The sequence below is a fragment of the Hyperolius riggenbachi genome, chromosome 1, assembly GCF_040937935.1.
Source record: "Hyperolius riggenbachi isolate aHypRig1 chromosome 1, aHypRig1.pri, whole genome shotgun sequence".
NCBI classification, from domain to species: domain Eukaryota; kingdom Metazoa; phylum Chordata; class Amphibia; order Anura; family Hyperoliidae; genus Hyperolius; species Hyperolius riggenbachi.
In genome coordinates, this window is record NC_090646.1 from 301,685,785 (window position 1) to 301,704,223 (window position 18,439).

The 18,439-nt window shown below is 44.1% G+C and overlaps 1 protein-coding gene across 5 annotated transcripts in view; it reads left to right on the forward strand.

The window, feature by feature from the left end:
* APBA3 (amyloid beta precursor protein binding family A member 3) overlaps positions 1-17,882 on the forward strand; it is a 202,396-nt gene extending 184,514 nt beyond the window's left edge. For all 5 annotated transcript variants that reach the window (XM_068233790.1, XM_068233791.1, XM_068233786.1 and 2 more), the window contains one exon: positions 17,522-17,882. In XM_068233790.1, the coding sequence (XP_068089891.1) occupies positions 17,522-17,532 (11 nt within the window). In that variant the 3' untranslated portion in view covers positions 17,533-17,882. The remainder of the gene's footprint in view (positions 1-17,521) is intronic.
* Positions 17,883-18,439: the final 557 nt, after the last annotated feature.

An 18,439-nucleotide genomic window follows, 5' to 3' on the forward strand; every position in this document is an offset into this window, starting at 1 on the left:
TTTACCCCCCTTAAGGACCGGCCACTTTTTTCCATTCAGACCACTGCAGCTTTCACAGTTTATTGCTCGCTCATACAACCTACCACCTAAATGAATTTTGTCTCCTTTTCCTGTCACTAATAAAGCTTTCTTTTGGTGCTATTTGATTGCTCCTGCGATTTTTACTTTTTATTATACTCATCAAAAAGACATTAATTTTGTCAAAATAATGATTTTTTTAACTTTCTGTGCTGACATTTTTCAAATAAAGTAAAATTTCTGTATACATGCAGCGCGAAAAATGTGGACAAACATGTTTTTGATAAAAAAAAACCTATTCAGTGTATATTTATTGGTTTGGGTAAAAGTTATAGCGTTTACAAACTATGGTGCAAAAAGTGAATTTTCCCATTTTCAAGCATCTATGACTTTTCTGACCACCTGACATGTTTCATGAGGGGCTAGAATTCCAGGATAGTATAAATACCCCCCAAATGACCCCATTTTGGAAAGAAGACATCCCAAAGTATTCACTGAGAGGCATAGTGAGTTCATAGAAGATATTAATTTTTGTCACAAGTAAGCGGAAAATGACACTTTGTGACAAAAAAAAAAGTTTCCATTTCTTCTAACTTGCGACAAAAAAAAAATGCCACGGACTCACCATGCCCCTCTCTGAATACCTTGAAGTGTCTTCTTTCCAAAATGGGGTCATTTGTGGGGTGTGTTTACTGTCCTCGCATTTTGGGGGGTGCTAATTTGTAAGCACCCATGTAAAGCCTAAAGGTGCTCATTGGACTTTGGGCCCCTTAGCGCAGTTAGGCTGCAAAAAAGTGCCACACATGTGGTATTGCCGTACTCAGGAGAAGTAGTATAATGTGTTTTGGGGTGTATTTTTGCACATACCCATGCTGGGTGGGAGAAATATCTCTGTAAATGACAATTTTTTAATTTTTTTTTACACACAATTGTCCATTTATAGAGATCTTTCTCCCACTCAGCATGGGTATGTGTAAAAATACACCCCAAAACACATTATACTACTTCTCCTGAGTACGGCGATACCACGTGTGGCACTTTTTTGCACCCTAACTGCGCTAAGGGGCCCAAAGTCCAATGAGTACCTTTAGGATTTCACAGGTCATTTTTGTTTCAAGACTACTCCTCACGGTTTAGGGCCCCTAAAATGCCAGGGAAGTATAGGAACCCCACTAATGACCCCATTTTAGAAAGAAGACACCCCAAGGTATTCCGTTAGGAGTATGGTGAGTTCATAGAAGTTTTTATTTTTTTGTCACAAGTTAGCGGAAATTGATTTTAATTGTTTTTTTTCACAAAGTGTCATTTTCCGCTAACTTGTGACAAAAAATAAAATCTTCTATGAACTCACCATACTCCTAACGGAATACGGTATCGCCGTACTCGGGAGAAGTAGTATAATGTGTTTTGGGGTGTATTTTTACACATACCCATGCTGGGTGGGAGAAATACCTCTGAAAATGACAATTGTTTGATTTTTTTTACACACAATTGTCCATTTACAGAGAGATTTTTCCCACCCAGCATGGGTATGTGTAAAAATACACCCCAAAACACATTATACTACTTCTCCTGAGTACGGCGATACCACATGTGTGACACTTTTTTGCAGCCTAGGTGCGCTAAGGGGCCCAACGTCCTAATCACAGGTCATTTTGAGGCATTTGTTTTCTAGACTACTCCTCACGGTTTAGGGCCCCTAAAATGCCAGGGCAGTATAGGAACCCCACAAGTGACCCCATTTTAGAAAGAAGATACCCCAAGGTATTCCGTTAGTAGTATGGTGAGTTCATAGAAGATTTTATTTTTTGTCACAAGTTAGTGAAAAATGACACTTTGTGAAACAAAAACAAAAATCAATTTCCGCTAACTTTTGACAAAAAATAAAATCTTCTATGAACTCGTCATACACCTAACAGAATACATTGGGGTGTCTTTTTTTCTAAAATGGGGTCAGTTTCTGGGGTTCCTATACCGCCATGGCATTTTACGGTCCCAAAACCGTGAGTAGTCTGGAAACCAAATGTCTCAAAATGACTGTTCAGGGGTATAAGCATCTGCAAATTTTGATGACAGGTGGTCTATGAGGGGGCGAATTTTGTGGAACCGGTCATATGCAGGGTGGCCTTTTAGATAACAGGTTGTATTGGGCCTGATCTGATGGATAGGAGTGCTAGGGGGGTGACAGGAGGTGATTGATGGGTGTCTCAGGGGGTGGTTAGAGGGGAAAATAGATGCAATCAATGCACTGGGGAGGTGATCGGAAGGGGGTCTGAGGGGGATCTGAGGGTTTGGCCGAGTGATCAGGAGCCCACACGGGGCAAATTAGGGCCTGATCTGATGGGTAGGTGTGCTAGGGGGTGACAGGAGGTGATTGATGGGTGTCTCAAGGTGTGATTAGAGGGGGGAATAGATGCAAGCAATGCACTGGCGAGGTGATCAGGGCTGGGGCCTGAGGGCATTCTGAGGGTGTGGGCGGGTGATTGAGTGCCCTAGGGGCAGATAGGGGTCTAATCTGATAGGTAGCAGTGACAGGGGGTGATTGATGGGTAATTAGTGGGTGTTTAGGGTAGAGAACAGATATAAACACTGCCCTTGGGAGGTGATCTGACGTCGGATCTGCGGGCGAACTATTGGTGTGGGTGGGTGATCAGATTGCCCGCAAGGGGCAGGTTAGGGGCTGATTGATGAGTGGCAGTGACAGGGGGTGATTGATGGGTGGCAGTGACGGGGTGATTGATGGGTGATTGACAGGTGATCAGTGGGTTATTACAGGGAAGAACAGATGTGAATATTGCACTGGCGAATTAATAAGGGGGGGCCTGAGGGCAATTTGAGCGTGTAGGCGGGTGATTGGGTGCCCGCAAGGGGCAGATTAGGGTCTGATCTGATGGGTAACAGTGACAGGTGGTGATAGGGGGTGATTGATGGGTAATTAGTGGGTGTTTAGAGGAGAGAATAGATGTAAACACTGCGTTTGGGTGGTGATCTGATGTCGGATCTGCGGGCGATCTATTGGTGTGGGAGGGTGATCAGATTGCCCGCAAGGGGCAGGTTAGGGGCTGATTGATGGGTGGCAGTGACAGGGGGTGATTGACGGGTGATTGACAGGTGATCAGGGGGGATAGATGCATACAGTACACAGGGGGGGGGGTCTGGGGAGAATCTGAGGGGTGGGGGGGTGATCAGGAGGGGGCAGTGGGCAGGGGGGGAGATAAAAAAAAATAGCGTTGACAGATAGTGACAGGGAGTGATTGATGGGTGATTAGGGGGGTGATTGGGTGCAAACAGGGGTCTGGGGGGTGGGCAGGGGGGGTTTGAAGGGTGCTGTGGGCGATCTGGGGCAGGGGGGGGAGAAATCAGTGTGCTTGGGTGCGACATAGGGTGGCTGCAGCCTGCCCTGGTGGTCCCTCGGACACTGGGACCACCAGGGCAGGAGGCAGCCTGTATAATACACTTTGTAAACATTACAAAGTGTATTATACACTTTGTATGCAGCGATCGCGGGGTTAACATCCCGCCGACGTTTCCGTATAGCCGGCGGGATGTTGCGGCGGGCCAGCGGTGACAGGCGCCGGCGGAGGATCGCATCACGGATGACGCGATCGCTCCGCCCATGCCCTTACAAGGACCGCCGCCTCTGTGGGTGAGCCGGTCCTTAAGGGCTCCACTTCCCGGGCCGCCACTGTGCGTTAGGCGGTCGGGAAGTGGTTAAGCACTATACCACAATCGCTTGAGAATCGCTGCAAAATGCTGCAGGCAACACGTTTCGCGATTGCTGCTAATCGTGGAACGCCCATGATTGCCAGCAATCGTGGCAGTGAACTCACTACCATATAGTTATAATTGTGTTAGCGCTTTAAAAAGCGCTAGCACTTCGGCAATTAGCGGGAATCACCCGCTAATTGCTCTAGTGAGAACAGGCCCTAAGCCGGGCCGGAAAGAGCATGGCGTATTTTAAGCCTTGTTGTTTAAGCTTGCGTTTGGCAGCTAAAAACCTGTCTCTATTGCTTTTATGTTTCCACACCAAAGTCTGGGTAAATCGAGATAGCAGTATTATTAAATTATAGATGACCTTAATCCCATGAGACATGGAGAACCGTGTCCCGATCTTTGCTCAGCAGCTTTGCTATAAAATTGCAAGGTGAAGCTCCAACGGGGTTAGGCCTAGCAGGTGCATGTTCCACCAAAAAGGCTTGAGTAAAGGCATCCCTGCCGAAGTGATTGACAAGTAAATCTTTGAGAAAGGACACCGGATCCTTACCTTCGGCGTTCTTGGGAAGGCTGGCTAAGCGAATATTGCATCGGCGCATCCGGTTCTTCATGTCATCTTGGTGGGAGATGACCACTTTAAGCTGGGACTGCATGGTTCTCACGTCTCAGGGAATGGGACGGATTTCATCCTCCAGGTGGGAAATATGGGCCTCCGTGTCTGCAACCCTCTCCCCGAGTCTTGGCAGAGAAGTTGGAAGTCCGCCTTCACCTCCTCCAATTTAATGGTAAATGTGTCAGTGAGGGATTCCTCCAGGGCATAGATAGCAGCCTGAATAGATTGTGCCTCCACCTAGAAAACATCAGCGAGTAATGAAGGTGCATCATCTCCACCAGAACCAGCGCAATCTTGGCCAGTCCGGTGGTACTTTTCTAGATTGTTGGTCTAGGGCAGCCTTTCTCAACCTTTTTACCCTCGAGGAACCATGCAAATAACTTTTGGATCCCAAGGAACCCCTGCAAACAATTTTTAAATCTCGAGGAACCCCTGCATATATTTTTCCGGAGGCATGGTTTTTAAAAGTAGGTGAGGCTGTTAATTTCCCTGACTCCTATTACACTGCCACTCATTATACTGTGCTCGTTCTTATTTTGACCACCAATTTAGTGCTTCTATTTACAGTAACCCCTATTATAATGTGCTCTATTATACTCCCCCACCATGGGGGAAAATGCCAAGGGACCCCTACAGAGTCCTCAAGGAACCCTGGTTGAGAAAGCCTGGTCTAGGGTATAGGACCCTTTTCAGGCAAGGATCAAGGCAGGATATTAACCTTCCTGGCAGTAAGCCCGAGCCGAGCTCGGGCTATGCCGCGCAGGAGGATTTCTCAGGCCCTGCTGGGCCGATTTGCTCTTTTTTTTTTTTTTGCAACACGCAGCTAGCACTTTGCTAGCTGCGTGTGCATTCCATTCGCCGGCACTCCACGCTCGATCGCCACGCCGTGCCGCCCCCCCCCCAGACCCCGTGCGCTGCCTGGCCAATCAGTGCCAGGCAGCGCTGAGGGGTGGATCAGGACTCCCTTAGACGTCACGACGTCCATGAGGTTGGTGACGTCATCCCGCCATGGCGACGGGGGAAGCCCTTCAGGAAATCCCGTTCTTTGAACGGGATTTCCTGATCAAAGATCGCCGGAGGCGATCGAAGCGGGTGGGGGGATGCCGCTGCACAGCGGTTATCATGTAGCGAGCCCGAGGCTCGCTACATGATTTAAAAAAAAAAAAATTTAAATAGTGCTGCGCTGCCCCCTGGCGGTTTCTAATAGACCGCAAGGAGGATTAAATAGCAGAATAAATCCTATATAATTAATATAATACTATATATAATACAGGGTGGGCCATTTATATGGATACATTTTAATAAAATGGGAATGGTTGGTGATATTAGATGGGTGGTGACTATGGTGGCCATTTTGAAATCGGACATTTTTAACCCAACTTTTGTTTTTTCAATAGGAAGAGGGTCATGTGACACGTTGAACTTATTGAGAATTTCACAAGAAAAACAGTGGTGTGCTTGGTTTTAACGTAACTTTATTATTTCATGAGTTATTTACAAGTTTCTGACCACTTATAAAAGGTGTTCAATGTGCTACCCATTGTGTTGGATTGTCAATGCAACCCTCTTCTCCCACTCTTCACACACTGATGGCAACACCGCAGGAGAAATGCTAGCACAGGCTTCCAGTATCCATAGTTTCAGGTGCTGCACATCTTGTATCTTCACAGCATAGACAATTGCCTTCAGATGACCCCGAAGATAAAAGTCTAAGAGGGTCAGATCAGGAGACCTTGGGGGCCATTCAACTGGCCCACGACGACCAATCCACTGTCCAGGAAACTGTTTATCTAGGAATGCTCGGACCTGACACCCATAATGTGGTTGTGCACTATCTTGCTGGAAAATCTCAGGGAACGTGCCAGCTTCAGTGCATAAAGAGGGAAACGCATCATCATGTAGCAATTTCGCATATCCAGTGGCCTTGAGGTTTCCAATGATGAAGAATGGCCCCACTATCTTTGTACCCTATATACCACACCATAACATCCATTTTTTTTGTTCCAACAGTCTTGGAGGGATCTATCCAATGTGGGTTAGTGTCAGACCAATAGCGGTGGTTTTGTTTGTTAACTTCACTATTCACATAAAAGTTTGCCTCATCACTGGACAAAATCTTCTGTGTAAACTGAGGGTCCTGTTCCAATTTTTGCTTTGCCCATTCTGCAAATGCAGTGCGCAGATCTGGGTCATCCTCGTTGAGATGCTGCTGTAGCTGGAGTTTGTAAGGGTGCCATTTGCGAGTAGCTAATATCCGCCGAAGGTTTGTTCGACTAATGCCACTCTCCAGTGACATGCGGCGAGTGCTACGCTGTGGGTTCTTGCTGAATTAAGCTAGGACAGCCACTGATGTTTCTTCATTAGTAACAGATTTCATGCGTCCACATTTTAGCAACTCCAACACTGAACCAGTTTTTACGAAACTTAGTAAGCAGTTTGTTAACTGTAGAATGGGAGATGGGTGGTCTTGTAGGGTGTCTTGCATTGAAATCTGCTGCAACGATGCGGTTACTGCATTCACCAGACATCAACACAATTTCTATTCGCTCCTCATGTGGTAATCTCGGCTACATGTCAATGGCTGTAAACAAAGAGAAACTTGTAAATAACTCATGAAAGAATAAAGTTACGTTACAACCAAGCACACCATTGTTTTTCTTGTGAAATTCCCAATAAGTTTAATGTGCCACATGACCCTCTTCCTATTAAAAAAACAAAAGTTGGATTAAAAATGGCCAACTTCAAAATGGCCACCATGGTCACCCTCCATCTTGAAAAGTGTCCCCCCTCACATATACTAATGTGCCACAAACAGGAAGTTAATATCACCAACCATTCCCATTTTATTAAGGTGTATCCATATAAATGGCCCACCCTGTGTGTGTATATATATATATATACATATATGTATATATATATATATATATATATAAGTCCTATATAATATATATAATCCTATATAAGTCCTAGTGCAGAGGAGCTCTGAGAGATGTGACCACTCACATCCTCATTCTGGCCACACACCCCTATACAGGATCTTCTCAAAAAATTAGCATATTGTGATAAAGTTAACTATTTTTTGTAATGTACTGATAAACATTAGACTTTCATATATTTTAGATTCAAATACACACTACTGAAGTAGTTCAAGCCTTTTATTGTTTTAATATTGATGATTTTGGCATACAGCTCATGATAACCCAAATTTCCTATCTCCAAAAATTAGCATATTTCATCCGACCAATAAAAGAAAAGTGTTTTTAAAACAAAAAAAGTCAACCTTCAAATAATTATGTTCAGTTATGCACTCAATACTTGGTCGGGAATCCTTTTGCAGAAATGACTGCTTCAATGCGGCGTGGCATGGAGGCAATCAGCCTGTGGCACTGCTCAGGTGTTATGGAGGCCCAGGATGCTTCGATAGTGGCCTTAAGCTCATCCAGAGTGTTGGGTCTTGCGTCTCTCAACTTTCTCTTCACAATATCCCACAGATTCTCTATGGGGTTTAGGTCAGGAGAGTTGGCAGGCCAATTGAGCACAGTAATACCATGGTCAGTAAACCATTTACCAGTGGTTTTGGCACTGTGAGCAGGTGCCAGGTCGTGCTGAAAAATGAAATCTTCATCTCCATAAAGCTTTTCAGCAGATGGAAGCATGAAGTGCTCCAAAATCTCCTGATAGCTAGCTGCATTGACCCTGCCCTTGATAAAACACAGTGGACCAACACCAGCAGCTGACATGGCACCCCAGACCATCACTGACTGTGGGTACTTGACAATGGACTTCAGGCATTTTGGCATTTCCCTCTCCCCAGTCTTCCTCCAGACTCTGGCACCTTAATTTCTGAATGACATATAAAAGTTGCTTTCATCCGAAAAAAGTACTTTGGACCACTGAGCAACAGTCCAGTGCTGCTTCTCTGTAGCCCAGGTCAGGCGCTTCTGCCACTGTTTTTGGTTCAAAAGTGGGTTCATGCTTCCACAAAAGTACAAAAGTGTGTGTGTGTGTGTGTGTGCGTGCATGCGTGCGTGCGTGCGTGCGTGTATAAATAGACACAGACAAATGTCATATAGCCTTGAAAAAGCTAGCTCCATAAATCATAGTCACCCTGTATTTGCGTACACAAAGATTAAATTGGATTAGATTATGAGTTTCTCTGATGGATGTTGATGCTTTTTAAATACACAATAACAATTGCAGGTAATTAAATTTCTCCATTCAGTTGGTGCAATCTGATTGGATGTTGGTGGCTCAACCTGTTTTTTTTTTTTAACCTTGAACTGTAGTTTCCCAGTGATCAAGGGACATGGAGGAGATTGTAGAAGATAGGCTGGATAGTTAAAGCGATCTAAACTCTTGCACACAATGAAAAGTTTACATTCCACATATAAGTGCTGTAGACATCAATAGCAGTGTGTTGTATGTTTGTTTAGCTAATCAGCAGATGCCTCAGCTCTGGCTTGCCTGAGACTGAAGCTTAACCCTTTCTGTGTTCCCTGCACAGTTCGTCGTGTTAAAACTTCAGTTTTTTTTTCAGATTTCTATAAATTGCAAAGAATAATGTTTTACCTTCAAGTATACCTGAACTGACGTATGAGGTTGATAAATGTATTTCCTTTTAAACAATGCCGATTACCTGGCAGTCCTGCTGAGCTTCTGCATCTAATCCTCTTAGCCATAGACCCTGAACAGACATGCAGATCAGGTGTTCTGACTGAAGTCTGATTGGATTAGCCACATACTTGTTTTTGGTATTTGATTCAGACATTACTTCAGATCAGCAGGACTGCCAGGCAACTGGTATTGTTTAAAAGGAAATAAATATGGCAGTCATCATATCCCTCTCAGTTCAGCTGTGGCTAATTTTTTAAAGCGGAGAGAGAGTTCCAAGTTAGGTCCATTTTAAGGGCACTGCCTCTGACATAGCATTTGAAGCCAGTACCTATTTAGTAAGGAGTCCTTGGGCAAGACTCTCTAAACCTGCAGAGTCACCTATTGAGCTCACCCTTAGTTGCTACGGCTCTTAAAGAGGGAAGGCTCTGAATCCGTCAAACTAAATCACAGGGACGTCAAACTAAATCACATAAGGGGCCAAAATCTGAAATGCGATCCTTGTTGCGAACATTGTTTATTAAAATTTAATGTGGTCTCTGGTGGACATTTTAAAATTGTGCCCTCTGCACTGGTGTGCTCTTCTGGATGGGAAGGCAGCGTGCCGTCATCTGCAGTATAAAAAAAGTGACAATAATGAGCAGCTTGTGCTGTATACTGTATTCCACAAATCTGCTCGCAGCAAACCAAAAGTTAAATGTATTGAATGTGTATTGTGGGATACCCAGGCCAAACAGCTAACAACAAAAAATCATCAACCCTCTGCACTCAAACAATAAGCTAGAAATCTAGCAATGATAAAAAGAACTTGAATGCAAGTTGTATTTGGTTGCACTTAATGAGGGCAATATAATAGCTTGGCGGATGAGCTTTTTGTCCCTAGGCCTTCTCAAAGGACTAGAGGACATGATCTGCGCATGAAGGAAAAACGGTTTAGACATTTATTTAGGAAAGGGTTCTTTACAGTAAGAGTGATTAAGATGTGGAATGCATTGCCACAGGAAGTCGTTATGGCAAACTCTATACCTGCATTTAAAGGGGGCTTAGATGCTTTCCTTGCGTTGAAAGACATCCATGGCTACAATTACTAGGTAATGCCTAATGATGTTGATCCAGGGATTTTATCTGATTGCCATCTGGAGTCGGGAAGGAATTTTTCCCTTTAGGGGCTAATTGGACCATGCCTTGTAAGGGTGTTTTCGCCTTCCTCTGGATCAACAGGGATATGTGAGAGAGCAGGCTGGTGTTGCACTTTATACTGGTTGAACTCGATGGATGTATGTCTTTTTTCAACCAAAATAACTATGTAACTATGTAATGGTGGCTATAAGCTTCCAAAATGGTTTGCATGCAAAAACATTTTGAACTAGACCCTTTCACCATCATTGAAGTTTCATCCAAGTTCAAAAGGGTCCCTACTCTAGCCACACCAGTCAGCAAGCAAGCAATCATTTCATACTCTCAATCCTTGAAACAGAAACAGACTTCACAAGGGCCTCACAACCTCTAGTGAGCACAGTATTTAATGCCTGGCACCATGGTGCATGATTGGCATTTGCTATAGTATGCCAGAAATGGCAGATGTGCTTTTGCCAGATAAAAGCAGGTTCCTTCTGAGCATATAACGGATGTGAAAGGGTCTGGAAAAGTCACATAGAATGTTATGCTGCCTGTAAGAGCATGACCAGTCTGGTGGTGAGTCAGTTATGATATGTGGAGGCATATCCATGGAGGGACAGCCATTTGGTATCTATGCTGTTGGTCCTGGGTGTCACAAGCCCCCTAGTGGCCTAGTAGACCACACAATGCCTTCCAATCGGTTTCAGCACACAGACCATGCAATCTGTGGTCGCAATCGGTGCGCAAAAACCACTGGGATTTTGGCAGCAGACTGACTAGAAGGGAGCTTGTGAGTTACAGTAATACAAACTACACACTATTTCAGGGTATAACTGCCACCACTCCTACAGAAGGGTAGGATACCTAACTAATACCTGCAAATAAAAACAGTTATAACACACTCTATTTTATCTAGCTATCAATAGTAGTAGTGACTCTTCCAAAGCTAGAATTCGGTTGTGCGGCTGAATAGCAGGGGTAGCTGAACAAATAAATGACTTTTTAGAAGTCTTTATTATAAATGCAAAATAAATAATTAATATATACAGAAAATAATTAAAATCAACAATTATCTTACCTAATAAAACCTAAGTGTCGCTGCGTCCAGCAGCTGTCCCTGTGTCCCAGGTTTTTTGTTACTGCGCATGTGCGCAGTAACGGACAGCTAGGACCAGGGAGCGAGGTGGGCGGGTGTGGGCGTGCGCTTGGCGGCCGTAAAAAGACCTAGAGCCCGTTTTTAAATGGGCTTGGGTCTACTAGTAGAGACAATAATAGCGCAGTGTAAAAATAAAAATAAGGGAAGAAATAAATGGATACTTAAGCCAGGTGAAATTATGTCCTTCCTGGGAAAATATGTGCAGTTCTTTGTTTCAGTTCAGGAGCCCAAGTTCAGACAAGATGGCTGCTATTCTTCCTCAAAGCAGCAGCATGCTCCCATGAAGATGGTATTCGTAGGAATAATGGAGGAGCACTTTTGAATGATCCACATTTTTGGGTGGGGTCTCAGGTTCAGCCCAGGGGCTGGACAGGGTGCAGTTAACCTCCTGGGTGGGTTCCTGGTGCCCACCAAATATGACATTTTTCATGTCTCAGCTTACGCTTCCCGCACACACAACAGTCACGGATTCATATTCCTCAGAATATGACAGTTCATATGACATCAAACTTGATTGCTGTCACATGTCCGGTTATGAAGCAGCGGAATACCTCGGGTTCTGGGTATGTCAGTGGCCTCAATTTAATATTAACATATTCACCAGATCCGGACCAGCAGAATGAGATAACTTTCATACCTCTCATATGAACGGTTTTCCTTAAACAGGCTAAAAATCATATACAGCATTTATTTCTAAGCTGGTTCCACGGCTCCGCTGGTCTAGACCCGTGCTGTGTGGGAAGCTCGCTTTGCTGGGGCTCACCAAATAGTATCCTTTTCAAAGGGCATGTTCATACTTGGGTGTCACTGGGTTCATACTTGGGTGCTCAGAGAGCCACTTGTCTCATTAAAAGAAAGTTCTACTAACAACTGAAATGCTAGATTTCCAAAAGAATACCCCAGGCTCGACAGTCTGCTACCCCCTAGACATAAAATCTTGATCTGGCAACGCAACGACAATCGGTGCAGGAAACAGATTGCGATTGCGTTTACTGGTCTCATGACGCTGGGTCCTTGGTGCACAGCAATGCTGGAGGAGGAAGGAATGGATATCATTGATTGAAAGCTCTGGGACAAGATGTCTCGGTCTGTCCAGTGTCACCAGACTGTTCAGGAGTTCAATGATACCCTGTTCTAGATCTGATTTAGAGACACCTAAGGACGCCATCTGTCGCCTCAATAGGGTCGTGCCCCGACATCAGGCATGCATACAAGCATGTAGAGGCCATACAAACTACTGAGTATTATTATTATTTAGTATTTATATAGCGCCGACATCTTACACAGAGCTGTACAGAGAATATAGTCTTGTCACTAACTGTCCCTCAGAGGAGCTCACAATCGAATCCCTACCATAGTCGTATGTCTATGTATGTATAGTGTAGTGTATTTATTGTAGTCTAGGGCCAATTTTAGGGGGAAGCCAAATAACTTATCTGTATGTTTTTGGGACGTGGGAGGAAACCGGAGTGCCTGGAGGAAACCCACACAGACACGGGGAGAACATACAAACTCCTTGCAGATAGTGCCCTGGCTGGGATACGAACCGGGGACCCAGCGCTGCAAGGCAAGAGCACTAACCACTACGCCAGTATGATTTTGATTTGTTGCAGTGAAATTTTGGCAAAATGGACTAGGCTACTGTATCAGTTTTTTTCATGTTGATTTGTGAAGTGTATTTCAATTAAGTCCTCTGTAGGTCAATCATTTTAATTTCCACAGAGCAATCTGGCATCCCTTTGTTTATAACACATTACCCCGTCCATATCTGTATAGATACCCAGGATTAACTTTTGTCACATTGAAATCTAATGTGTTTTCAGTGTTTATTTTTCTGAGCAGTGAGCCACTCATGAGTCATTTAAGTCCCCAAGGTACCAAAAAGGATATTATGCAGGTTGAATAAAACTTAAGAAATAGCAGTTGTTATATGGTAACATTTGACTAGGTATTTAACTGAGTTTGATCAAGGGGACAAACTAAACTATGAATTGTAAAAAGGCTGACTAGGGGATGGTCAATGAGATGCAATTAATTGTGAATTGATGCTGGATTAAACACATTTTTAATGCAAATGTATCCACCTTCAAATGGAGAAATCCGATGCTGAGGTTATGTGTTCGTAACATAAAACTGTAAGATGTACTTGCTTGGTCAAAATACTGACTGTAGCCCCTTAAGAATATACTATTGTAGATATAAGATATGAATCATCTATCATAACCTGAAAGTGAAGTGTTAAGGAGCCCATACACCTAACGATTTTCCCGAAGATATACAGCAGATTCGATCACTGTGATCGAATCTGCTGTGAAATCATCGTGCAAACGCTGACAGAACGATCGATTTCCGTCCGAAATCAATCGTTCCTGTCGATTCCCGTCGATGCGTCCGTGCAGAGGATTTTTCTCGATCGCCGGCAGGTCAGGAGTTCGTCGATAGCGGCGTTCGAATGCCCGACGACCGACGCAATACATTACCTGCTCCGGCCGGCGCGACTCCCCCGGTCTCCGCTGTCTTCTTCTCTGCTCCGGGCTCCAGGGCTGCAGCTTCACTGAACTTTCTGTCCCGCCAGGAAGTTTAAACAGTAGAGCGCCCTCTACTGTTTAAACTTCCTCCGGACAGGAAGTTCTGTGAAGCCAGCCGGAACCCGGAGCCCAGCGCGTAGAAGAAGACAGCGGAGACCGGGGAAGTCGCGCCGGCCGGAGTAGGTAATGTATGCGGGAGGGGGGGGGGTTGGGCAGCTCCACAGATTACTGCAAACAGATTGTGAATCGATTTCAGCAAAGGCAGCCATACGATCCCTCTCTGATCAGATTCGATCAGAGAGGGATCTATCTGTTGGTCGGATCTGATGGCAAATCGACCAGTGTATGGCCACCTTTATGTTGCTGAAATAATGTTGCTTCCTACAAGAATATTCCTCTTTTTTTCAATCCAACCATCTGAAAATTCTACTGAAATCTGACCATAGCTTGGCTGGATATGCAGCTCTGCCTACTCTCTCTACTAACATCCCTACCAATCACCTTTCTTCTGATGAGTGATGCGGTCTACTCTCTGAACAGATTTTTTTGTGTTTTGTGTTTATTATTATCTGGTGCAAGCCCCTGAAGGTTTGCACACATGAAAGCAAGGAACAGAAGAGAGGTGGTAAGAAGGGAGGTTGAGCAGAGCTACAGTTCCAACAGCGATACGGTCAGATTTTCAACACCATTTTCAACTGGCTGTAGTAGGAAAATAAATAATTGTACAGGGTAAGAAACAGCAATAGTACTTTTTCGTAGTTGTCTATTGTCGTACATTTGATAAAGGCACCTGTTGAAAATGAAGCAGGATAGTGGTAGTAGAATATCGGTGAATTTACAGATTGTCTAATACAGTAGAATCTCATTATAGTAAACTCTGATATAGTAAACCTCTGGAGTAAACCTCTGGATATAGTAAACTCCCAGCAACTGCGTCTGTATAAATTTACAATGTATGACCAATTCTGATATAGTAAACTACTCTTCCTGGTCGCTTGTAGTTTACTATAAAGGAATAATCTGTAATATTGACTTAAGGTGGCCATACACTGGTCGATTTGCCATCAGATTCGACCAACAGATAGATCCCTCTCTGATCGAATCTAATCAGTGAGGGATCTTATGGCCACCTTTACTGCACACAGAATCGATTTCAGCCTGCACCGATCACAATCTGTGGAGCTGACGTGACTCCCCCCTTGCATACATTACCTGTTCCGGCCGGCGCAGGTCCCCTGGTCCCCTGTTCCGGCCGGCGCAAGTCCCCTGGTCCCCGCTGTCTTCTTCTCCGCTCCGGGCTCCAGACTGTTCCTGCAGCTACTGAACTTCCTGTCCAGGGGAAGTTTAAAAAGTAGAGGGCGCTCTACTGTTTAAACTTCCTGCCCGGGACAGGAGGTTCTGTGTAGCTGCAGCCGGTCCGGAACCCAGCGCGGAAAGAAGACAGCGGGGACCAGGGGACTGGCACCGACCGGAACAGGTAATGTATACCTGCTGTATTGCGTCGGTCGTCGGGCATTCGAACGCCGCTATCGACGCACTCCCGACCCACCAGCGATCGAGAAAAAATCTTCCGCACCGACGGATCAACGGGAATCGACGGGAGCAATCGATTTTGGACGGAAATCGATCGTTCTGTCAGCGGTGTGCGTGGCGATTTCACAGCCGATTCGATCACTGTGATCATATCGGCGGGAAAATCGTTAGGTGTATGGGCCCCTTTATATTTACTATGACCTAACCTCTCCCTACGCTCACACAGAACCCTCCCCTGCTGGTGCCTAACATTTAACCTCCCCCCCCATATTTCCAGTGGATACCTAACCTTAACTTCTCACAACAAACTGAACCGTATGGGCAACTAACCTAAACTCCCGTGGATAACTAACTTTAACCTCCTGGTAGGTGTCTGAGTCATTGCTAGAAATTTGGGCACACCAGGCACTGTCATAGGCCGTAATGTGAATTACAGCTATATCGGTGCTCAATCAGTAATTACAATAAAAACAGCGTAATTTTGCTGCCACCGATAGCTGGCAGCCGAATTACATCTTACAACAGAGTTCACAGAGGCCTGGAGGGGGAATAGTAATGAATGACGCCAGGACTTTTGCAAGAGCAGGGTGAAACATTTTTTGGCTTTACCCTGTGCCCCAATTTTCTGGCGCCTTAATCACATGTACATGAACCTAACCGTTGTGTCGGGACACATCCTGTTTAAAAGGTCACCTGCTATAATAAATAGCACAAAGTAATGTGTATAACAAAGCACCATAGTTTTGGGTTGTTTTTATTCTACAGCCTTCCTGAGAAATACTGAAATATTGTGCATAGGACATCCATGGTATAATCCATATGCAATGAGAAAGATTGACAGTACAGAGCATCTCCACAGGCATCTTACCACCCAGGTGTCGCCAGCTGAGCTACTACGTGACAGACAAATGTACACGAAGGGCTGGAACCGCTCATCCCTTTTTTTTAATGCAATTTTGTAGGTGTTTGCGATTTTCCAGCATTCCAATACTCCTAACAGAAGTGCAATTGCTAGAAAAATGCTGCAAACACTGTGTTCGTGATTTAAAAAAAAATAGCTCCAGCCAACAATTCAAAAAGTGATAAAAATGATTGTACTATAGTGTGAACCATCCCTTAGATCTGAAAACCAGGGTCTCTAAAATAAATTCTGGCTAAGGGCCCGTTTCCATTACATGCGGTGCTGTGTGGCTACATAGCCGCATCACACGGCGGGTGTCCTGAAACCAAAGCACGGCAATGGAACAGTTTCCATTGCGTGCGGTACAGAGCGTTCTGAGAATCTGCAGCATGCTGCAGATTTTTACACAGCCGCATCCGCCCAATCGTCCCCTCCATACACTTCCGCATCTGGAGATGCGAAAGTGATGCGAACGGCAGCGGAAGTGATTCGATGCGGCTAGGTAGCTGCACTCGCATCACTTCATAGTGGAAACAGGCCCTAAGGCTGTTAAATACTAACAAGACAGAAATAAGATGTTTACTGATGAGAAGCATGATGCAAGAGAAGTAAGGTTTCACAATGGATCTCTGGTTAGAGGTGAGAAAACTGCACAGTTACAACAGGGACCATTGAAATGTACTATTTCATAACAAAAACCTTATCTGTATGAACTGTCTGATGGACACCTATGGAAAACTAGTCATTTTGTGCCTGTTACACAGTAGGGATTTTCGTGGAGATCACATTATCATATTACCTTGATGGAATTTGATTGTTGCATAATGGAATGATTCGAAGACTATACAATGTAGAGTTATGTATAGTTTTCTTTAACAATGTAGTACTATTTAACAATGCATAATATTATTTCTTGGTTTATCTTTCTGTAGATTGTTCATATTTTTAATATTGTGTGATTGGTGCAAAAAGCTTATTTTTTTACTTTTCTTGCAAATGCAGTATTCCTATCTCCAACCTTGTGATATTGATGTTACATTACCTTTAGTGTACTGTATATCCAAAAAAAAGTCTAACTCTTATGCTGTTGTTCATTCTTGTTTGTTCTTCTAGTGGCTGCCTGTTCTGTATAGTAAAACAATGTTCATTACTTGGTTTCCTGACTATAATACACAACTGGTACCAAAAATGAAACTGACTGCATTAACACTTATGTTTTCAGTTGTTTTCCATTGTGCTCTAAACTTGTTAAAATCATTCCTTTTTTTTTATTTTAAAACCGTAAGATGCATTTTTTTCCAGCTCTGATGCTTTATATTTTTCTTCAGGTACACATTAAAACCATGCCAGTATCCACTTATAGACTCTTGACAGGACAAGAGATCCCAACTTATCTCTGAAGAACAGCTTACATTTCATCATGAATGATGCACAGACATACTAAAAATGCAAGTGATTTCAGGAAGATATGAAGTAATATTAATCTTAACTTATCACTGCAATGACTTTGATGCATATCAGTCATTTGAATATGGTTTTCTCTCTTAATGTGTGTGGCCAGCCATGATTTTTAAAGAACCAACCATATCAATACCTTATAACAGTATGTAATTAATGTATCCAAACCTGACACAATATGTTAAAAACACAACAGACATATTACTAAAATAAAAAGCATATGGCATTGAGTATTACTGATTATATGGATTTATGAAAAGTGCTGAGGTGTTAAGAACTTGTATGCAAGAAACAGCCTTGAATGCAACTGAAGAGAACTGAAAGGACCACTGTCACAAAAAAATTGTAAGATCTAAAATATATGTAAACACATACATATTCTGTACAATGCGCACTTCTCCCACTATAAATTACTTTTCTCCTGTGTTCCAATAGCTTAAGCCTCATCTACACGGGTAGATGAGGCTGCGATCCGGCGGCTCGATTAGCCGCCGGATCGCCTCTTCCGCGTGCCTGCCACGTCGCCGCTCGTGCGCCGCATTCGATTCCCCGCTCGTGCCCGCTCTTCCCTGCCGGCGCCGCTTATCTTCCGCTCGATTCCCTGCCATTGTCCCCTCGCGGGGAGCGAGCAGGGAAACGGCGGTGCGGAGATCCGTCCTGTCGGATCTTATCAATCGAGCCGCATTAGCGGCTCGATTGATAAGGAGCATCGCGGCCGCATCTACTCTTGTAGATGCGGCTTTACAGTAAACAGTGAAAATCTGACAGATTTTGGACTGGTCCATCTG